At 42.4% G+C, this 23,733-nt stretch overlaps 2 protein-coding genes and 1 long non-coding RNA gene across 4 annotated transcripts in view; 2 read left to right on the forward strand and 1 right to left on the reverse strand.

The window, feature by feature from the left end:
- Positions 1–5,794, forward strand: part of LOC100553961 (SRSF protein kinase 3) — a 19,565-nt gene extending 13,771 nt beyond the window's left edge. For both annotated transcript variants that reach the window (XM_062969629.1, XM_062969630.1), the window contains exons 9-12: positions 666–773; positions 3,167–3,236; positions 3,324–3,416; positions 4,484–5,794. In XM_062969629.1, coding sequence (XP_062825699.1) covers positions 666–773; positions 3,167–3,236; positions 3,324–3,416; positions 4,484–4,671 — 459 coding nt within the window. In that variant the 3' untranslated portion in view covers positions 4,672–5,794. The remainder of the gene's footprint in view (positions 1–665; positions 774–3,166; positions 3,237–3,323; positions 3,417–4,483) is intronic.
- On the reverse strand, positions 4,389–10,738 carry LOC103278011 (uncharacterized). The gene is made up of 2 exons (XR_505811.3): positions 10,416–10,738; positions 4,389–5,577 (listed from the first exon to the last, which is right to left on the reverse strand). It is a non-coding gene; the product is annotated as an uncharacterized LOC103278011 (long non-coding RNA).
- On the forward strand, positions 10,729–22,687 carry LOC103278010 (probable peptidyl-tRNA hydrolase 2). The gene is made up of 6 exons (XM_008105542.3): positions 10,729–10,887; positions 10,977–11,051; positions 11,434–11,514; positions 14,387–14,484; positions 15,163–15,277; positions 18,055–22,687. The coding sequence occupies exons 1-6, from the start codon at positions 10,786–10,788 to the stop codon at positions 18,142–18,144; spliced, it is 561 nt and encodes a 186-aa protein (XP_008103749.1). The 5' UTR covers positions 10,729–10,785; the 3' UTR covers positions 18,145–22,687.
- The last annotated feature ends 1,046 nt before the right edge of the window (positions 22,688–23,733 follow it).

Consider the following 23,733-nt stretch of genomic DNA (forward strand, 5'->3'; position numbering starts at 1 on the left):
TCTCAACCTGTGGGTCCCCAGATGTTTTGGCCTTCGGCTCCCAGAAATCCTAACAGCTGGTAAACTGGCTGGGATTTCTGGGAGTTGTAGGCCAAAACATCTGGGGACCCACAGGTTGAGAACCACTGCTCTAGCAGATAACACTGGTCTGCTTTGGCATGCCAGAAAGCTCCTAACTTGAACTTATAGCCCCCATTTTGGGCCTTTCCTTTTTTTTTTTCAAGGGTTTTTGAGGGTCGGAGGCTCAAGGGAGCAGAAGAATAATTGCCATTTGAGGCCAGTCTTACTCTGTGAACTTTGAGGGGCTTCAGAGGCTGCATTTCTTTTCCTGTAAGCAATGGGTTCAAATGACAGGAAAGGAGATTCCACTTGAACATTAGGAAGAACCTCCTGACCATAAAAGCTGTTCAACTCTCTGCCTTGGAGTCTCCTTCCTTGGAGGCTTTTAAACAGAGGCTGGATGGCCATCTGTTGGGTGTGCTTTGATTGTGCTTTTCCTGCATAGCAGAACAGGGTTCTACTGGATGGCCCTTGGGGTCTTTTCCAATTCTATGATTCTATATTGAGGTCCCAATAACTATATGCAGCCCATTGCTCACACTGAACTCAAGGCATGTACAGAAACCCTACCTCACCTAACCAGCCTTTCCTTCCTTCTCTTGTAGTACAAGCCTTTCTCCAGAAAGATTCAGACCCAGCCCTACAGAGCTCTGGAAGTCCTTCTTGGGTTAGACTATGGCACCCCAGCTGATATCTGGAGTGCCGCATGCCTGGTAGGGACCAATTCTACCAGCATTTCTGATGTAATGATGATGATATTTGCCTTTGTAACCCTACCCATCTGTTCATAACCTGAAAGATAAGAACTGGCTGACAGTCAACTGAACACATTCCCTCCTTGGAGGTCTTGGCATATTTTTTAAACTCAGCTTTGACCTTAGCCCCCTAGATATTTACCAAGCCTGTTGTCCATCATTGCCTCTCACCTCTTTATCTCCTTATTGCTTTATTCATCATTTAAAAGACAGACAAGGAAAGTAGGACAGATGCTGTAATATTTATAAGTATTCTGACCCAGTTGCTAAATGCAAGCTAAAAGCATATCTTTTAATACAAAACTCAGGTTTTAAGGCTGAGCAAATAGTTTGGATCATTCTGCACTGTAATCCGGCTTAGTTTATGGACAAAAGAGATCATTAACGAAAATGAAAAAGAGCTCCTGGTGGTGCAATGGGTTAAACCCTTGTGCCAGCAGGACTAACGACGAGTGCTGATGAGCTCCCTCTGTCAGCTCCAGCTCCCCATGCGGGGACATGAGAGAAGTCTCCCACAAGGATGGTAAAACATCAAAACATCCGGGTGTCCCTTGGGCAACGTCCTTGCAGACAGCCAATTCCCTCACACCAGAATCGACTTGCAGTTTCTCAAGTCGCTCCTGACACACACAAAAAATTAAAATGAAGGCTAGGGAAGCCTCTACACATTAGAACAAATGCATTTTGACTTTAATACTTTAACAGTAATGGCTCAATGCTATGGAAAGAGAAAGAACCTACCCTGAACATTTGACAGTTCTTTCTCCCACCCTGGAAATTCTTCAGATATACACATATACTCCACTTGCTTCATTGCCAACAGAACCTTTGAAGATGCCAGCCACTGATGCAGGCAATATGTCAGGAGAGAATGCTGCTGGAACATGGCCATACAGCCCAAAAAACTCACAGCAACCCAAACCTTGCCAAGAAAAACCAGTGACGGGTTGTCTTAAGGTCGCTATAGGTCTGGATTGACTTGAAGGCACTTAACAACAAAAATCCACTTGTAAGACCTGAGATTGGAGCAATCTGACAAGTTTAGTAAAATTATCACATTAATTTTTTAGATAATCCACATTTTCAAGAGTGTACAGAGGAAACTGGAGACCCTGGTGGTACAGCGGATTAAACTGCAGAGCTGCTGAACTTGCTGACTGAAAGGTCGGCAATTCAAATCCGGGGAGCGGGGTGAGCTCCTGCTGTTAGCTCCAGCTTCTGCCAACCTAGCCATTCAAAAACATGCAAATGTGAGTAGATCAATAGGTACACTCCAGCAGGAAGGTAACGGCACTCCATGCAGTCATACCGGCCACATGACCATGGAGGTGTCTACGGACAATGCCGGCTCTTTGGCTTAGGAATGGAAATGAGCACCAACCCCGAGTCAGACATGACTAGGCTTAATGTCAGGGGAAAACATTTGCCTTTACCTTATGAGAAGAGACGACTCACTAGAAAAAAATGATAACGATTGGTAAAGTGGAGAGCAACAGGAAAAGAGGAAGACCACACTCTAGATGTACATATTCAGTCACTTTTACCTTTACCTTCTACAGAGGAAACCTGACTGCTTCAGCTCAACACTTGGTATCCTTATGAACCAGCTACCTTTCTCCTAGTTTTTTGGTTTGGATTTATCACTGTTAAATATATGTGAAAATAGTTTAGATTGAGACTCTTGACATTCCTTTGCATGCGATAATTAGGCTTTGGGGAAGTCCATGTGTGAGCCTTTCACCACCAACCAGGCCCCAGAGCTTCAGGGTAGATTGGCTTGGCTCTGTCTCAACAGCAAGTGCTCCCAGATTAGCCTTTCATCACCCAATTGTCTGGCCTCAGTCATGGAAATTTAGCAAGACTATCTGTGTAGAAGGAGAGAATATCGTTTTGTCCTCGTAATCTTTCCATGTCTTCCAACTTCTTTTTTCCCAAGAAAAATAGGACAGATTTAATAGATTTTGATTGATAGTAGTAAATTGTCCATTTGGAAACATCCATTGTCTTTTGTCAACCAACAGACATTACTTATAATAACAGACTGCTGCTTCTAGCTGTCGTAAAACTAGGCTGTTAAGCAGACAACTTCTAATTTCCGTACAAAAGAAGGTTAAATGAATCCAGTGGTCTCAAATGCCTTCATCATCAACAACAACAACTCACTTCTATTCCACTTTTTCTCCAATACAGGACATTAAGTTAGCTTGCAAAAATTGAAACAAATACATATAAAAGCATTTTCAAAATATACAGTGCCCTAAATGTCTCCATACATTGCATGACAGCAGATAGAATGTGTTTGCCATGAGTGGGACCTGAAGCTGAAACAAAATAATTATTTCCTGTTGTAGGCTTTTGAATTGGCTACTGGAGAGCGCCTCTTTGACCCCCACTCTGGGCAATATTTCTCCAGAGATGAAGGTAGGGTAGAATCTGCATTGCCTACCATTTTCTAGAAGAATGTGTTGCAATCAAACATTTAACCTTTTTCCATTCTACCCATTTCAGATCATGTGGCTCGAATAATTGAACTTCTGGGCAGAGTCCCACCCAAGATTGCCTCGTTCTGGAAACAGGCATCACCTTTCTTCAAGAGACAAGGTGAGGATGTGATGGTAGAAACTAGAGACAGTGCAACTGTATCTAGAGCAGAGGGTTGCATGATGCACCTTTCATACTACTCATACATCCCAGGTACATGTCCAACATTACATTTTATTTGTGCTTAGTGAACCTAATTGGAAGCTTATAGGAAGAAAATCAGCTTCCTATACATCTAGGACATGGTGCTTGTGAAGAAGAGTTCTGCAGATATTTTAGATTGCAAAAAAAAAAAAAAAAGGGGGGGGGGGAAGAATTAAAAATAGGTCCTAGAACCAATAAGGCCAAAACTCTCCCTAGAAGTCAAGGTGACTAAATTGAAGCTATTATACTTCGAATATATCATGAGAAGAGACTCCCGGTGGCATAGTGGGTTAAACCCCTGAGCTGCTGAAGTTACTGTCTGAAATGTCGGCAGTTTGAATACGGGGAGCGGGGTGAGCTCCCACTGTTAGCCCCACATTCTGCCAAATTAGCAATTCAAAAACATGCAAATGTGGGTACATCAATAGGTACCTCCTCAGCGGGAAGGTAATGGCACTCCATGCAGTCATGCTGGCCATATGACCTTGGAGGTGTCTACGAACAACGCCATCTCTTTGGCTTAAAAATGGAGATAAGCATCAACCCCCAGAGTCGGACACGACAGGACTTGATGTCACAGGAATACCTTTACCTTTATCTTATGAGAAGCGACGACTCACTAGAAAAAAATGATAATGTTTGGTAAAGCCGCCCTGAGTCCCCTGATGGGTGAGAAGGGCGGGGTAGAAGTGATGTAATAAATAAAATAAAATAATAAAGTGGAGAGCAATAGGAAAAGAGGAAGACCACACTCTAGATGTATATACTCAGTTAAGGAAGCCACGGCTGTGAGTTTGCAAGACCTGAGGACAGAGTTCCTTGGAGGTCTTTAATTCATAGGGTCGCCAGAAATCAAAGTAGACGAGATGACAGTTAACAACAACAATATATGAAAATGGAAGCCTTGTAAAGCCTTTTAATCAGAAAGAATATACAAAGCTTCCACCTCATGTTGCAGCTCTTCTTTTCTTTGTGCTTGGCAGGTGCTCTCCTGCGAATGTCCTGGATATCCTCCTATGACCTCTATAATATCCTCACTGATAAATACAACTGGCCGAAGCATCAGGCAGCTCCATTTACCAGTTTTCTTCTATTGATGCTGGATTATGCCCCAGAAAGAAGAGCATCAGCTGAGAAATGCCTTCAACATCCCTGGCTCAGTACCATATAACCAGCTTGGTCTCATTCTCCTACTCTCTGCTAGTCCTGGGTTTTGGTTTCAAAATGGAACATATTTGGGATAGAACTTTCTTAGGTCCAAGCTAGACCAGACATTAATTGCCTGAATTCAATTAACAAGCCTTTTTTTTGCTATGTGAATGTTGCAGATGCAAGAAAACTTGAGCTGGTCTCTGTGTGTCTCTGTTTTTCTCTGTTATTGACAAAAATCACCCTTCCTGAACTACTTTTTATCAGTTAAAGGGAAGACACCATACATACCAAGAGAAGGGTGATTTTTGTAAAAAGATAGCAAGAAAAGAAAAAGACCACTTTCTTGTGTGGTGGGGGTGTTTTTTAGTGATATTCCTGGTGTTTTTTAGACTGCAACTCCTATATTTCCTCACCATAGTCTATGCTGGTAATGATTAGTGGGAGTTGTTGGCCAATAAAACCTAGAAATTCTGTTGTCTATCCTTGCTATATGAGGCTTTTCAGGATTTTTCGTGGCTGGTATTTATTTGACAGTTGGTAAACTACAGGTGTGCAGGATCTACTTCTATAGATTTTTCTTTCAAGATCACCAAATACAACTTTGGGGGAAAACATGAAACAACTGGGACTCCAGAAATCTAACCTGAACAACAGCTTTCTTCATTTCAAGCTTTCTTCATTTCAGAAGCATAATTTGAGTGTGGTGGTGGCAGATTATTTTATTGTTGCTGTCGTCAAACAACTGAGATTTGTGTGTATGTAAAAAAAATATTTGCTCATCTACGGGAATTCATCCAGAGATCTATCAGAAGTGATCCCAATCTACCTTGTTTCCCAAGTTTCTCTTGAAACTAAAATCCCACTAATTCCCCAGCCAGCATGGAGATTCTGGGAATAGCTTTTCCAGGGTTTGCAGGAGCTGCCTCTGTAAGAAATAACAAAAACGTGCATAATTAATTGTATCCATGTAACTAATGCCATAGCTAGTATTTCTCCACCTGCTGGTTTTGCTTGATTTGTTCCAGAAGTTAAGCCCGTTTTGCACACTTTGTACCTCATGCCAGGTGCTGACCTGGCTACTGATCCAGTTCCATTATTCCTAATGTGAAACTTTATATCTCATAAAACAGGTGCTAACCTTACCCTGATGTCCTTTTTATTTGTCTGGACAAGTGTTTAATCTCACCTGTTTCTGCATGCTCTGTTCAAAATCATTTTGGGATATTTTTGTGCACCCAGAGATCTGTTCATTAATACACACACACCAAACACCATTTAGCTGCAATCCTGTGTGGTCTAGCATAGTGTTATAGTTCCTCCAAAGCCTCTCCATGGCCATTCTGCTGACAGTTAAGCAAGGGAACACGAACATATTTGACTATGGCCCCTTCTACACTGCCATATAATCCAGATTATCAAAGCAGATATTCCACATTATCTACTTTGAACTGGATTATATGAGTCTACACTGCTAGATAATCCAGTTCAAAGCAGATAATCTGGATTTTATATGGCAGTGTAGTTCCCATAACTAGACATTAGGCAATTGCATCCCCCAATGATAAATCTCTTTGCATCTGGCTACAAGAATGTGGCAGATACTTATTCAATCCTCTCTGTTCTCCATCAAGCACACAAAGGCTGTGAGATGAGGCCTTCAACAGCTATATAATGTTTGGGATGTGGGGCTTTGCTCAGTATAAGGCAGAAAAGGAATGTCAATCTCCATTGATCAAAAACATTCTCAAGTGAAAGGTTAATTTATGCCTCTGTATAACTATGTAAATAAATCTTGTAACACCCTAGAGCAGAGCTTTCCAAACATTTCATGCTGGTGATACACGTTTTAGACATGCCTCATTTCATGACACAATAATTCAGTTTAACTAGCAAACCAGAAGTTAAACCAATCCCTCATAAGATATATGGACACCTACAGAAATTGTAATGATGAAATGTATGGGGACACAACATATCTCATGAAAACTTTTCATTTATAGCTTTTAAAATATATTATTTCTACAATAATAACATATTTCCAAGATTTTTGTCACTTCTCATTACATTTGTGTGACACACCTACAACTTCAATCAACATACTAACATATTGCGACACAGTTTGGAAAATTCTGCCTAGGAGACTGAGGGCCCTTCCACACAGCCATATAACCCAGAATACCAAGGCAGATAATCCACAATATCTGCTTTGAATTGGATTGTCTGAGTCCACACTGCCATATAATCCAGTTCAATGTGGATTTTATACAGCTGTGTGGAAGGGGGCTTAGAGAATGAAGTTGGTAGCATAAGCTTTCATAAACAGAAGTTTGATTTCTGAGATAAACTAAGTGCTTGGGAACAATCTTTTTACCAGCAGATTGTGTATGTGAATAGCCATACTATTTTTGTCGCAAAATTGTCCCATGTTTTTAAAGAAAGGTTTTTCGCAAAAAAAGACACCTCTCTGCGGTGGTGACTAGATGTCCTTGATGCTGCTTTTGATCTGTATCCAGCAGTTTCCTATGGCTCTAGCTCAGCCCTGACTCGAATTGACCCTTTGTGATTGATTGGTGAAGGTCAACACAAGAATAAATTCCATTGATTAATGGCTCTGCTCTAGCCAAGACTGGTAGTGCAATTTAGCCCCGTAACTCCCATGTTAGGAGTTCTCCTATTTCCCTTGGCCTATTTCCCCCTATCTTTTCATGACATTTCCCATTTCACTCTTCATTCCCAGTTGGTCCTCCAACATTAATTCACTTTACTTAGTCATTTAGACAATCAGTTCCTTAGCTTTCGCAAGATCACAACATCTTCTCTAGTCACCTCAATTCGTATCTTGTTCAAGCACAAGTTGACCAGTATATCATTGTACGACCATATTTGTCTCTCACATTATACACCATACGGAATGAATCAGACCATTGGGTGTAAGGATGACCAAGAGGTCTCATTCATCCCTGTGGGTACCATGTTGCCGTGGCATTGCTCCAGCGCTCATTTGTTCTGCACATCGCATGCATTGCAAAACGATGTTTGAGTTGGGCAACATGGCGTAGAGGATTTTTCACTTTTGATATTTTTTTAATATCCTTGTTGTGCAGCCCGTGTTCTCTCTGCGTTTCAGAGAGACATTCCAACGAGCTGTCTTTCAAGGGAGGAATGCCGACCCATCGTTGTTCTGGGAGAGCCTTTGTCATTGTCCATGTCTCTGCACCATAGCATAGGGCAGGTAACACGGTCAAACAACTGAGCTCGTAGAGATGGACTTCCGGTTGAGTCCACAACAGCTTTAATAGAATTGTAAGTGGCTCATCCTGGTTTCCAACTTCTATTCAATTCTAGCTTCAGTTCATTCCTTGATGTTAACAGCCTTCCGGGATAGACGCATTCTTCTACATTTTCAAGGTCAATGCCTCTACTATCACTAAGGAGCCTCCAGTGGCCTGGGGGATAAAAGCCTCGTGACTTGAATGTTGGGTTGCTGACCTGAAAGCTGCCAGGTTCAGACGGCCAATTCTCTCACTCCAGAAGCAACTCCGGTTGCTCCTGACACGAAAAAAAAAAATCTACTATCACTACAGCACTGTCAGCAAAGTTGTTTCAGAGTACCTTCGTCTTTCGTGTGTTCATCTTTAATCCAATTGACCGACTCCTGCTACAAAGCATGCTGGAGACTTCTGAGGCTGTATGCGTGATTAAAACTAGATCATTGGCAAAGTACAGGTGATTAAGCCTGCGCCCATCAATGAGTATACCTTTGTCTGACCAATTGTTGTTTTATACGTTCAATCGCTTCCGACTCTTTGTGACCTCATGGACCAGTCCACGCCAGAGCTCCCTGTCGGCCGTGGCTACCCCCAGCTCCTTCAAGGTCAAGCTAGTCACTTCAAGGATAACATCCATCCATCTTGCCCTTGGTCGGCCTCTCTTCCTTTTCCCTTCTATTTTCCCCAGCATCATTCTCTTCTCCAGGCTTTTCTGTCTGCTCATTATGTGGCCACAGTACTTCATCTTTGCCTCTAATATCTTTCCCTCCAGTGAGCAGCTGGGCATTACTTCCTGGAGTATGGGCTGGTTGGACCTTCTTGCAGTCCAAGGCACTCTCAGGATTTTACTCCAACACCACAGTTCAAGAGCATCTCTCTTCCTTCGCTCAGCCTTCCTTATGGTCCAGCTCTCACATCCATAGGTTACCATGGGGAATACTACTGTATTAACTATGCGGACCTTTATTGTCAGTGTGATGTCTCTACTCTTCGCTATTTTATCGAGATAGGTCATTGCTGTCTTCCCAAGAAGTAAACATCTTCTGATTTCCTGGCTTCAGTCTGTGAAAGAATGAGTGACGGAATCCACCTTGTTCCAACCATCTGTGCCTTCTCGAATATTCTCCTGATGTGGGCTAGAATACATCTGGTGAAGACTTTGTATATAACTGGCAGGAGAGTATTGGGTGGTAGTTCCTCAGATCTTCTTTGTCTCCTTTCTTAAATAAGAGGACCGTTTTTGAGGTGTTCCAAGTCTTTGGTACATGGTCGTCTACTAGATAATGAGAGAAGTGGCAGGCAATGCCATCCTGACCTGGAGCATTTCCAGCTGGCATGTTTTCAATGGCCAAATGAATTTCAGATGAGAGGACCCCAGTGAACACCAAGGCCAACTCCACTGTTAAAAGTGCTGATTCCACTTTAGCTGCCATGACAACACCCTGAGGGCTGTTTGTAGTTGGGAGAGGCCCAGGAGCTCTTTGGTTGGGAACTTCCAGGATTCCACACCATGTTGCCATGGCTATTAATGGGGAAACAATAGTGCTATAACAGTGTAATGGGCCAGAGCTCTTATTTGCTACTGGAATTATGAAAAGCAATTTATAAAAAAAATCATGCAAATGTGAACTCCTATTTATTTGCGTGGAAGAAGCCTAAAAGTGGCATGAAGGCCCCTTCTACACTGTTATATAGAATCCAGAGTATCTGCTTTGAATTGGATTATATGGCAGTGCAGAAGCATATAATCCAGTTCAAAGTAGATAACAAGGGTTGTATAATTTGATAATCTGGATTATATGGCAGTGTACCGTGTTTCCCCGAAAATAAGACAAGTGTCTTATATTAATTTTTGCTCCCAAAGATGCTCTAGCTCTTATTTTCAGGTGATGTCTTATTTTTCCATGAAGAAGAATTCACATTTGTTGTTGAACAAAAAAAAATGAACATTTATTATATACTGTACAGTAGTTGTCATCATAAACCAGCATAACCAGACAAATAGTGAATCCTATCAATAATTTCTTGTTACTACCAATATTTCCATGTACAAAACTCTATGGTACGTACATTTACTGATCCTGCATGCTCTGGTGTTCTGTTCGGCAGACATGCTTCCAAACAAAAACTTTGCTGGGTCTTACTTTCTGGGGAGGCCTTATATTTAGCAATTCAGCAAAACCTCTACTAGGTCTTATTTTCTGGGGATGTCTTATTTTAGCGGAAACAGGGTAGAAGAGGCCTAAATTGGTCCAAACAAGGTTCCAAAGAACATGGTCTCCGTTTTCTGTGCACATGCACTACTCTATATTCACTGGGTAACTTCTACTCCGGCGGGAAGATAACGTCGCGCCATGCAGTCATGCCGGCCACATGACCTTGGAGGCGTCTACGGACAACGCCAGCTCTTCGGCTTAGAAATGGAGATGAGCACCAACCCCCCCAGAGTCAGACATGACTGGACTTAACGTCAGGGGAAAACCTTTACTTTTACCTTTAACCAAAAATGCACAAGTCTGGGGTTGAAGGAGGAGGAGGCGAAGGCCATCTCAGGGAGTGTGTTCTGATTGGTCAAGGAGACGTCAAGGGCGGTCAATCGGCAGCTGAGAAGAAGGACACCGCCCAGTATCCTTGGTGATGAAAACCATGACAATTTCTACACGAGGATTCTGATTGGTCCAGTCTACAGCTAAGATGGCCAATCAAGAGCTAGGAAGAGAAGCAAGGCCCCCGCCTCTGGATGAAACCCGCCTTCTGAAGTTGATGACGACACTGACGTTGACAACCCGGTGCGGGAGTGCTGATTGGTCCGGGCGGAGGTGAGGGCGGCCAATCGGCGAGCAGAGCGCCGGCAGCTGGGAAGAATGGAGTCGCAGCTGCCGCCTCTGGAGTCGGAGCCGGGCGTGGACGAGGCCCTGGTGGCGCCGCTGCTGGAGCTGGGCATCCCGGAGGCGGCGGCCCGGCGGGTGGGTGGGGACCGGAGCCGGGAGCGGGGAAAGGTCTTGTCTCGCCCCTTCCGCCGCTCATCCTTTGCCGCCTTCTCTCCCTCTCGCAGGCCCTGGCGCTGACCGGAGGCCGCTCCGCCGAGGCTGCGGCCCAGCTTTACTTCAGCAGCGGCCTCGATTCCCAGGTGAGGCCTACATTGCCTTCCTAAGGCTTCGAAATGTAAACATCCAGTAGGCCTGGGCAGCGTTGGGCCTTCCCTCCGGGTGTTTTGGACTCCAACTCCCAGCATTCCTCACAGCCTCAGACCCTTTCCTTTTCCCTTAAGCGGCTGAGGACTCCAACTCCCAGCATTTTTGGACTCCAACTCCCAGCATTCCTCACAGCCTCAGGCCCTTTCCTTTTCCCCCTCAGCCGCTTAAGCGGCTGAGGGGGAAAAGGAAGGGGCCAGAGGCTGTGAGGAATGCTGGGAGTTGGAGTCCAAAACACCCGGAGGGAAGGCCCAACTTTGCCCAGGCCTGCATTAGAACCAGTTTACATGTTGACTTACTCCGAAACTCTCTTTCTAGGAGGAAGATGATGTACAAGGGAGCGGTTACTACAAAATGGTCTTTGTGGTCAACATGGACCTTTCCATGGGAGCTGGAAAGGTAAACATTTTCTCCGCAGTCATCTCTTTTATTCTAGCAGTGCTTTATAACTTCTACGGGGAATCTGTAATTGGCGGGTCCCTGATGTTTTTGGCCGTCAACCCAAGGAATTAAGAAAGCTGCAGCTCCCGGGGCCGCCGACAAAATAGGGACAAGTTGGCGGCCCAGTCAAAGCAGCGTCTTTACCCCTCCCTTAGTGGAGTCATGGGTCTACTATTTTTTTTCATTAAAAATATTTTAATTGATAAGATAAAGGTTTTCCCCAACATTAAATCTAGTCGTGTCTGACTCTGGGAAATGGTGCATGACTGCATGGAGCACCGTTACCTTCCCGCCAGAGCGGTACCTATTGATCTACTCACATTTGCATGTTTTCGAACTGATAGGTTGGCAGAAGCTGGGGCTAATAGCGGAAGCTCACCCCACTCCCCGAATTTGAAACACCAACCTTTTGGTCAGTAAGTTCAGCAGCGTAGTGATTTAATCCACTGCGCCACTGGGGGCTTCTTTAATTGCTACATCCATTCAATTAACAAATTTTTGCCATACAAATCTTATCTCGATATACATTATTCCAAAAGTCACTTTGCCTTGTATGGCACTTTATACATTCCTTAGATGTGTATTTCCCATTACCCATACCCTCTGAGAGACATGGGTCTGGCTTTATCCCACTTTAATTTTTTCCCTATTATTTCTTCCATTACATTTCTTATTTTACTGCAATTGTTCTGATTTTTTCCTACCATTCCACATGTGGGAGAATGAACTTATTCCCCCACAATTATGCCAACATTTGTTGAAAATATTTCCCATTATATTAGCTAATTGAAGGGGTCTACTGTTAATTGAGTTTTCATTAACTCCTCAACATTTATCTTACAAACCACTACGAGTCCTATTTTGGGCAGGGTGTGGTGTGACTTCTGTTACCTGAGCACCCAACTTCATCTGCAGTTGAACTTGAGGGGCTATGCCATTGAGCTCCAAACTCCTCTCACGTGTGGATGGAAGCCCGCCCTCTCCTAGCTTAAAGAAGCTAGTGCACAAATTCCCGTCCCATTTTTTTCCATAGCTCCAAGGAGAAATGGTAGCTTATGACCTAACTTGGATCTTTGCAGTGATCCTGAATGGTTATTCTCTCCTCCACGTGATCTCTCCCGGGGACAAGTGTGTGATTTGCAATGATTCACCTGAAAGATGTGACTTCCACAATTCAGATAGAAATCAGCACTACGGGTTCTCTATGGGTTCTCTGCACTCTAGGTGTCTTCAATGTGCATATCTATGATGGCGACCTACTGCCAGTGTAACATTACTGTATATTCCTACATTTATGATAGATCCTTAGCCTGTTCTATTTCTCACAAACATTTACCTATAAAGATGCAAGTCCTTTGCTGAATTCCAGCCCAAGAGGCTCATAATTGCCCAGTCAAGACCAAGGGCCCTTCCACACAGCCATATTACCCAGAATATCAAGGCAGAAAATCCAACAATATCTGTTTTGAACTGGGTTATCAGAGTCCACACTGCCATATATTCCAGTTCAAAGCAGATAATGCGGTATTTTATTCAGCTGTGTGGAAGGGGCTCAAGCCATTCCCAAACACTGTCTTTTCACTGGAGTCTGTTGGGATTGTGTTCTTCTCTTAGGCTTGGCATCATGAATATTTTGGACTTTGGAATACCTGTATTTGCATATACTCAGCGAATGAGAACTGAAGGAAAGGTGGCTAATGACATGTCTAGTGTGCGGGGGGGGGGGGGGGGGGGGGCATTCCAGCTTCCCTGAACAGGGAGTTGCAAAAACGAAGGACATACCCCCCCCCCCTCTGCTGTCCTTCAGGCGGCAGGTTAAACCTTTTTATTCAGACAGGAATTTAAAGAAGGAAGTTTTTACGATCTCCAAGAGCTGCTGTGATTTTATATGCTTTTAATGATGTTTAATACTGTTTGAATACTTGTATAATTGTATATTTTAAGTGTATTGCAATGCTTTTAGTTGTGAGCTGCTTTGAGTCTCTATGGAGAGAAAAAGTGAGATATAAATAAACATAATACTAAAATATCCTGATGGGAAATGAGGAGAGGGTTTCCAGCACACTTCTTGCCCTTTTAGCAAAGGAACCAGGAAGGGCCATTTTCATTTTCAACTGGATCTTGATGGTGGTAGGCACAGTTGTCTTGTACTCGCCTTCACAGCCATTTCCAAGACATCTGCCTTGTAGTGTACTGCCATTGGCAGGGAGGAATGGAAGTATGGAAATATCTGGGGCACCTGCTTGTATGTAAGTGGTGTCTTCCCACACACTCTTCTTTTTGCCCCATCGAGTCTCTTTGAAGAAACACAGTGAAGCCTAGATATGTGAGTAGAAGCCATTCCCCATAGGTGAGTGGCTGACATAAAAAAATGTTTTATTTTGTTTTAAATAAAGTTCTTGATAAAAGAGACTCAACCTATGGTATATTATTTCTGGGGAGATTTGTAGCTATTAGCATTTTCTACCAGAAGTGACTTAGAAGACACCACTCCTAATGCATAGGTTTTTTTTTCAGTGAGTGCAAGGTTGTGTATGTCCCCCCCCCCCCCCCCTCCACTTTATCTTCACAATAACCAGAATGCATTGGGCTGAAAAACAATGACTAGCCCAAAAGGCCACCCCATAAACCTCATAGTTCAGTTTGAACCTGGATGTGAAGCCCTGAAATCCCAGTCCAACAGCCTGAAGTTCTATATCACCCTGGTTTTCACCTCACCTTAGTAGCCAAATAGCCCAGAATCTCATGCATTTGAATACGAACAGATTCATGATCATATAGGCGTTCATGGAGGCTATCCATTTCATTTTCCTGATGTTTCCCACTGCAGATTGCTGCTCAAGTGGGACATGCAGCCATCGGCCTGTTCCAGCTGATGCACGAGAAGCCTAGTCAGAGGGACATAATCAACCAGTGGGATGAACATGGGTAAGGAAAATAGCTTTTAAACTATGGGATGAGCATGGCTTGGTGTGATAGTCAGAAAGAACAACAAATAAAACAATGCACAAGTTAAAACATTCAAACTATTATCATGTTAAAACACATGATAATAGTTTGTGCTGTTGGATGAAAAAGCAATTTATAACAATTTTTAGAAAGAAAAAAGACATGATAAAAAGAGGGAGAAATCTTTCTTCATAAGGAGGTTTTTTCTTCATTTTAGCATAGCCTCTCCCAACCTTATGCCTTCTAGATTTGTTAGTTCTCAGCCTCTTTGATAGGAATAGGAATTCATTCATGTGGAGAAAAATAGGAATTCACTAACAATTCTTCTCATGATGGATCGTTTCCTAGATCTTGGTTCCATCAATAACAAAAAGGAGACTTTATATCTGTCAAAGTCTAGCATGCATCTAAGCCTATGTCAGTGTACACCAGGGGATCACTTTAAAGAAAGGCTGACTTATTTTTGCTAGCCTTGTATAGTCCAGAACAAGCACAGGTAATATAGGGCACATGTTGTGAATTGATGTTGTTTTAGCGCACTTCCCATCATGCCTCACCCATCATGCCATGGGACCCTACCCTTTGGATTCTTGCATCCAGGGGTCTCCCTTGGTAGCACTCTGATCTTAACATGTGAGCTTGCTTTATCCTTTCTAGTGCCAAGAAAGTTGTACTTCAGGGAACCAATACTGACCAATTACTGGAGCTGCACGCCTTAGCCCTGAGCCTGGAATTGCCAACGTATTTAGTGCAAGATGCAGGGAGAACCCAGGTAAATTGGCCAGATACTCTAAATATTTATTCTTCTTTAAGGTATCTTGGACTCTTGAAATACACCCTGCAAAAACCCAAGCAGCATTCATGATAGTGCTGAGTTGTTCAATGGGTATAAATGAGAAAATGTAACATGTATGCTCATGTTTTTCATTATCTGGATGTGTTTTGGGGAATATAAATACATGTATTTGCTTTCTCTTACAGATCAGGGCCAAAAATTTCTCTCAAGACCAATACTGAATGTAGAAGTTTGATTGTTATAAAGCTGTTTCTAGGCCTGTAGTTCAGACTAGTTTGTTTTAGAAAGATCCCCCTTAAAGAAAAGGAAGAAATAATAAGAAAGCATTCTGGTAGTATCTATTCATGCTATTAACCAAAGTTGCAAAAGTACTGCTTAATTTGTACTTTTCAAAAGGGTTCTGTCAGTTGATATCTGATCCCAAAGTCTGTAGTTAGCTAAGCATGTGCCACTTTGCAGGTAGTATCTCTATAAATTGAATGCGACAAATGGAAATACTTCTTTCATTTAGGCAATTTTTGCAAGTTCTGTTTTAAAGTTCCACTTTTAGTACATTATTGACATACTTTGTTGTCTATTGGCAGTGAGGTAATGCTGAGAACAAGATTATTGGTTTCAGAATTTTCACCTCCATCATTCAAACTGTATAATCTTCAACATCACCCATAGTTAGATCATTAAGAAAAGAAATGAATGCTGTTCATATTTGTGCAAGACTATTTCAGTGGGAGTGTTGGCAGTGGTAGGAAACATGTGGCCTTCTAGATGTTGTTTGAGTCCAGCTCCCTTCAACCTGTTAGCCAACAACATTAACAAGTGAAGGGAACTCTTCTTATCTCATCATTTGTGATAACCCACTTCTCATTATCTAAACTCTGCTTGCTTCTGTGAGCAACATCCACATTAAACAGTTGCTGTTACCTCCTGTAGCAGTTACCTTTGTGGTTTTTGTGTGTTAGCTCCTTTACACTCCATAAAAAACTGCAATCACAGTTGTCCATCTGCTACGGCCTCATATTGTTACTTATTTATCCAAAACCCACTCTCAACATAATGACACCCCCTCCCCCCAAATGCTAAGGCAGTAGTGTAAACAAAATGTTTCATTTAACAGAAGATAATGAAATTATGGGAAGGTACTGGTTGTTCAACGATATTTCACTACAATACGTTGTTTCGGTCTAGTTGTTATACATTCCACTTTAACGGGTTAGGGGCACAGGACCCCCATGAAAATGGAAATATCACAAATATAAAAAAACACTAAGAGTACATTTCTCTAGGAGTCTTTAGGTCCTCCAGCATAACTCTGTGGTCAGCCTCAGCCAAAGTTGATTATAGAGTCCCACTGGAGGGCCTAGAGATTCCCGGAGAAACCACATTAATCAAATCTGCAAATAATGCTATCTAACAAAATTGGGCAGTACTTACTTTGAAAGTAGTTGTTATACTCCAGAAACTTTGTTTATGTGACTGCCACAAACTATGTTGAATTGGTTGAGATTCTCTGAGATATTCATTGAAAAACTAGCAAAATATGTTGCAGGAAGTTTTGCAAAAACAACTGTTTTGCAGTTTAATAACACTTTCACATGTTTTTATAATAGAAGCAATTAGAAAATAACATTTATAACCCAGGAACAAAAATTGTGTTACCTAGTGTACTCAAATCACACAAATTAAACCCACAAATGTAGAGGGCCAAATGTATGGTTATTCCAATGAGCGCTCTTCAAACATGCCTCACAGGTTCTACTTGTTAATCCCTGACTGTACCAATTGAGCTACTTGCTCTAGTTTGTTTCACATTCATATCCTGAGTGAACGTAATTTTGACTAAATCTGACAATTCTAACAACTGTCCCTTTTCTAACTCTACTTAATGAACTTTAACTAACCCAATTTAATTTAGTTCTAACTGCTATACGTGCAGAATGTTTTTTTTTAAAAAAAAATGCTAAACTGATCATGAGTCACCTCCGGCATTCAATGCCTTCACCCCTTCCCAACAGACCACTTTTCATAATATCTTCAATACACACAAAATACTTAACTTTATGTTGTCTAATATGCATGCAATAACATATATACAGAAATCCAACATATTAGTGGGCCACACACCACCCAGCCCCTAGTCCAGGCCTGCACAAACGATGGCTTTCCAGGTGTTTGGACTTTAGCCTCCAGAATTCCTGGCCATTGAACAAGCTGGCTAGGGTTTCTGGGAGTTGGAGATCCAAACACCTGGAAGGCCGCAGGTTTTGCAGGCCTGCTCTGGAGAGATCTAGTTGCTAGACCTATTGAATCATTGGGGTTCACATAATGGAAAATTGTCCCTCAGCTGTACCTGGGACAAGCAATTGGATTTAAGTAGAATGCATCCATTATTTAGGGAGCACCCAAAATATGTACATAGTAGATCTTGACCCTGGTCATGTATGTATAATGCCTCAAGACAAATCACTGCTTGTTGTGTGTTTTCAAATAATTTCCAAGTTTTGACATCACTAAAGTGAATTTGTCACAGGGTTTTCTTGGCAAAATTTGCTTAGAGTAAGTTTGCTTAGAGTAAGCTTTCCTCTTAGGCTGAGAGAGTTTGAATGCCCATGTTCACTAGTGAGTTTTCTATGGCTGATCAGGGATTTAAACCTTGTCTCAAACCACTTCACCATACTGGCTCCCAGAATCACCCAAAGTGGTGCAGCCACAGCTATCCCATGCTTTTATCCTGTTACTGTCCCTTCTTTTTTCAGGTTCCAGCTGGGTCACACACAGTCCTGGCCATTATGGGAGAAGAAGAAATGGTGAACCAAGTGACTGGGCAGCTCAAACTGCTGAACTGAGGAGTGCTTTGGAACGTGGCTCTGGCAGCTTGACAACATGGGAGTTCCCGGGCAAGCCATTGTGTGTATGTGTGTGTGTTTCAGGGGACGAGGAAGCTCCTGCCGCCAGCAACTCAAGGCCCATCTGGGCAGCATGGAGAAACAAAAAGGGGCAATGTTCCTTTATATGGGGAGCCCTCTTTTTAGAAGGCAGAGGCTGTACAGTTCGACTGCAGTGGGATTTCTAGGGGACACCTAGCAGCTCCATAAGAGGATGGATCTGCATTTCCATTATTACTCTAGAAACCAGGAGAAATTCCATGCAGGCATTGCCTGGGTTTTGTTTATTTGTTTTTTTTGCACTGTGGCAAAGCCATAAAAGGCTCATCTAGTGTTAACACCTCCTGGCAGGAGGCGGTCATGTACTAAACCATCCCCAACATGTGTCTATCTTGTCTTGTGGCAGTGTGGGTGAAGGACCAGATTGACGATGCAGCAGCCCTTCCAGGCAGCTTGCTGCTGCTGAATTGTTCCTGGCTGCTTAAGAAACTATAATTTTCCTAGTGTTTGGTCAAAAGTCTACCTTGTAGTAGTTGGGGAACCCCTTATCTCTTACCCTGCCTCTCCTTGTGGATTGTCTCCTTTCTCATGTTAGCCTTTCCAAATAGCTTTAAATTGTTGGGTTTTAATTGTAGTACAGTACTAGTACCATATTCTCATATCTCCAGTCAGTGGATAGAACAGTGAATTGCTGTGCTGGGAAAACACAAGAATAAGCTACTGCTTAGTAGAATCTGAGAGGGTTGAAAGCAGAGGTAGACAACTTGTGTCCCTTCAGATGGTGTTGGACTGAAAGTTCCATCATCCCATCAATGGTAAGGGATAATGGGTAGTATAGATGAAAATCTGGACTACCACATTGCCAATTCCTCTCTTGAAGCAATAGGAAGAGCAGGGCAGGCTACAGTGAGGAAATTGCTATAGAGAACACAACTTTGCTGATGTCCCTTGAAACAAGTCTTCCATCCTCCTCCTTGCTTATTCAAAACAAAAGTTGAATGCTTACATTATGATGGGACAAGAATATTCAGTTCTAAAATGCCCTTTAGGAGAAGTCAGAACAAGAAAGAGGGCTAGAAGAGTCTGCCTATGATCACTACTTCATAAGTACAAGTGGGCACATGTTTCGTGTCACACTTTGCCCCAGTGATGGCATGGTGGGAACGCAAAAGTGCAATTCTGAATGCAGAGAAAAGACAAAACATTAAGTAATCTGAATAATGTTATTCAAAAAGAATGGTGGGAAAGCTGTTTCCCTGCAACTGTTGACAGACTGCAATGCCTGTCAGCTTCAACCCCGTATAGCCAGTGGCCAGGAATTGTGGGAGTTCACGTCCCAAAGCAGCTAGAGGGTCTTTGCATGCCTCTATAGTAGAATATTGTTCCCCCCTTTTTAAAATAATATATATTGAGAGCAAGACAACCTTACTTATATACCAAGCTAGATGTTTATCTGGCTTTCTTGGGTTTTTTTGTCCACTGAACTCATGGCCATTGCTATTTCCAGGACTCACTTTTAATGCCAATTACTATGTATAGTGCTGTACTTTCCCTGTGTTTGCTCTTCATTTTACTTGTAGTTGTTGTTAAAGCACCCAAAGAAAGGCATTTTAGACTTCTTGTATAGCTGAAGTGGGGGAATAAGTTGTCGTTTTCCAGGAGAGCCTATGGTTGTGTGGTTCACTTTAGTTTTTGAAAAATCTCGCTTGGGCCATGCTGGGTGTACATGATGGAGATGATAGCTTAGAACATCCGAGCTGGAGCGCCTTGTTTTGTGGCATACAATGAGGTTACCTGGAAATCATTGCTTTGGCCTTGGCTGCCTGAGAGTTGCGTGGATGTGAAAGTAGCAAGTGATTTAGATTATGGGCTTCAATTGTATTTGGTAGGCCTTCTGCATATTTTAACTGCCTGCCTGAGAACCAGAAATTTAATATCTGCAGGTTTCCTAGCATGTGAATGTGAGGCAAGTATAGCTTTACATCTTACTTTTTAATGTTAACGGAATATTGAAAAATATAACTAGCACTACTCTCGGCAATATTCCTTGTCCTGTTTTATGATTTAAACAGGTTTTGTGCAACTTCTGTTGGGGCACTTTTCCATTCAGACTGGCAGCTACATGGAAATCTATGTAGATTATTTCAAAAGTGGTATGGAAAATAACAGGATTCCCGTAGATTTAAGACAAAACCCTTTCTGAAACTTTTTTCCTAGATTATTCTGTCAATAATAATTTTGTTATTATCTGTCTCTCCCCATGGCTTGAGGTGGCTAAAACACCCAGATAAAACACAGTGCCATCAAATACATATATTAAAATACACAGCACAAAGTTTAAAATACAATGCTAATAGAATGTAAATTTAAAGTACATAGTTTACAATTGAGTATGTTAGTATCCAACAATTCCCCGTATATGAGCTATAGATCTGAAAGAACATTCAAACTTTGTTTCTGCAACAGTAAACTTTGTAACTGCCTTTAAGATCGGAGACATTTGCTGAAAAGCTTAGGTACAATTCACAGCTTTTTGCAATCATGGAGCTCCCTACTGTTGCAGTGAAAGCAAAAGCTGTTTCTCATCAAAACCGACCCTGTAAAACAGTGGTTCTCAACCTGGGGTCCCCAGATGTTTTTGGCCTTCAATTCTCAGAAATCTTAACAGCCGATAAACTGGCTGGGATTTCTGGAAGTTGTAGGCCAAAAATATCTGGGGACCCCAGGTGGAGAACCACTGCTGTAAAAGATGGACTACTGCTATGATTGGGCTACATAATCTGGTACTCTTTAGCAGGTCAGTGTGTTATGGGCAGGAAATTTACTATCCAATAAAACTTCATCCCACAACCTGGGCCACCAGTTACACTGAGGTGGGATAATAGGAGTTGTTCAAAGGTGCCAGAGTTAGTTTACCTCTAATCTACAGGTAGGCACTATATGGCCCTCGAGATGTCAGATTGCAGGTCCCAGCATGTCTCAGTACTTGTTGTGCATGGAGTTACAGTTAACAATACACGGAGAACTTCTCTGTTCCTACCCCTGCTCTAACCCCCACATTTTTGCACAGTGTTTCCTAAGGGGATGACAGGAATTATTGGCAGAAGCCCCTATGGCAGACAAACACAGTAGACAAAAGGCTGCAACTAGGTTAACAGCCTCTTGGAATAAAAGGCAACATAATGTTTACAAGCTGAGTCATAAACCCCCTGATGGTGTGAAGTGACTGATAATGCAAGGCCCCACTAGTGGGTGTATAATTTAGCAAGTTTTATGTAGCAGCAAAGTAAAGAAACAAATTGCTTTGGGTCTTTTGAGCTGGTGAATCCTGGTGCTTCCAACACTTACATGCTCCTTTACGCTCTATTATCAAGAATTAAGGGTTTATGAAAGTGGAAGCAAGCTGGCTGGCAGAAAAGGGTAAGCTCTGCACAAATGAGTGTGGAAAGAGTAACAATTTTAAGACTTCAAGTCAGAATTTAATATTTGGATTGTTCTTGTCTAAGATCCCATCTGTGACGCAAGGGCCACTAATATGTTGGAGTAAAACAAATATTCAGCCAACACCAGCCTGTTTGGCACCAAGGCCCTTTTAGTGACAATTAGACTTTACCTATACAGTATAGGATTTCAGCCTAAATGCAGGGGTAGGAATCTATTTCCAACCACATGCCACTGGACTGCAACTCCTAGCAGTCTTTGCCACTGGTGAAGACCACCAGGAGTTACAATTTACAACATCTGGACAAACCCCCCTCCCCCAAATGTTAGCCCTGCATTAATGTAGTAATTATGGTTTTCCTTCTCTGGTCACCTTTTTGTTGCTGTAGCAGAGGTTCAGTTTGCCACGGATTCCTTTTCCTGCTCCTCTGCATTTGACATCTCATTGGTATGAAACAGGGAGTGTGTTGCTGTTCCTTGCCCTTTTGGCACCGAATTGAGAACTTGATGAATTACTCTGAATTTGGTGATTGCTAGGGAAGGTGATGCAGTAATTAGTTTGTTTGTTTTTTAATTGGATGCTGCTGTTTCTGCAGCTTCAGTTCTCTAGTAGAAAGGAAAATGACAGAATCTGGAAGAGTTGTTTTGTTGAACTGTCAACTGGATACTGGACACTTAAGTTCTGGTAAGGTGAAGAGATGGGTGGCGTTGGACATTTGTGTCAATGCAGGGTGAATGTCAGATAAGGGATTGTATATTCGCTAAAGGTTTGCTGGACATTTCTTGCCAAAACTGTTGGTGTCATCCTTGAATTTGCATCCAATGCTGGGGAAGACACCCAATACTAAATATGTTTAACTGGATCTGTGAACATTCTTTGTCCTTGCCTCTCCTTCTTGTATACCTTTTATCTGTTTGTCACACTGTCCCAATTTTAATGGCAGCTTCATGGGGGGGGGGGGGGAGAAGGCATGGAACTGTATTTTCTTTTCTTACTGAACTCTGTAAGAAGTCCTTGTACATGAAGAGTGCTGTAAAAATAATAATTAAAATGTATTCAAGATCCCAGAGGTTGCTTTTAATGAGAGCTTAGAAACAAAAGTTTCTAGCATTGACAGGTTGTGTTGAAGTTTCTATAGAGTTACAAGCCAGACATACTGAAACCAGTGGGATTTGGGATCAGAATGTTTGTAAGAAGATGCACTTTAAGATAAGCAAGGTCAAAAGGCACCAACTTTGCTCTCAACTGGAATGGCAACCAGTAACTATTGATGTGCAGTATGAGAGATAATCACCAGTACTCTGGGAGGTTAAATGTATTTATTTGGTGCACTTCTGCCCTGACTTACTTCCGGCATGGAAGTCAGAGATAGTTTACAGGCAGTTGCTAGGCAGTCTTATATCCAAGCACTTAGAAGACAAAGCTTTGCTAATATTGGGAAGAGGGGCTGTACTATAGACCCTGCCATCAATATTAAATAAGACAGATGGCAGTATCTATAATTAAAAAAAAACAAAATACATTTCATTTTTAGGAGGCCATGTATTAAAACCTTAACACTTCCAGCAATAACGTATAGTTTAAGTCTAAGAAATGCAGCCCTCTGATTACTCCTGGGATGCAGCTCCTATGAGCTCTTTCCACTATGTTAGTTAGGGCATATGAGATTTACTATTATGTGTTTCTGTGATGAACAAATCTTCTATTTGGGGACTTGTGGTTGTTTTGTCACAGCAAACAAGAACAGCAGAAGCCATCTTGTGGCTTTTCCAGATGTTGCCTGAGTGCAAGCTAGGGCTGACGGGAGTTGCAATGCAACCACACAGAAAAGACTACCCAGTGACTAGAGGGAGACATATCCTAATCTGGTGTGCCTCTTCCAAGCCAACAAGGCTGACCGTAAAAGGGCCCAGAGAGCACTCCCACCCGTTGACACGGCGCTTGAGAGGATATGGGAAATGACTTTAAAAGCAGGGCAGCATTTCTGCCACCAGGCGTCGCTCCCTCTCTCAATCCCCCCCTTCTCTGCTGAGCCACAGACTTGGAGAACAGCTGTGCCAGTTTCCTGTTCTCTCCACATCCTGGCTGCGGCGGAGGAGTGAGGCTGG

This window comes from Anolis carolinensis, chromosome 2 (assembly GCF_035594765.1).
Source record: "Anolis carolinensis isolate JA03-04 chromosome 2, rAnoCar3.1.pri, whole genome shotgun sequence".
Classification (NCBI taxonomy): Eukaryota; Metazoa; Chordata; class Lepidosauria; order Squamata; family Dactyloidae; genus Anolis; species Anolis carolinensis.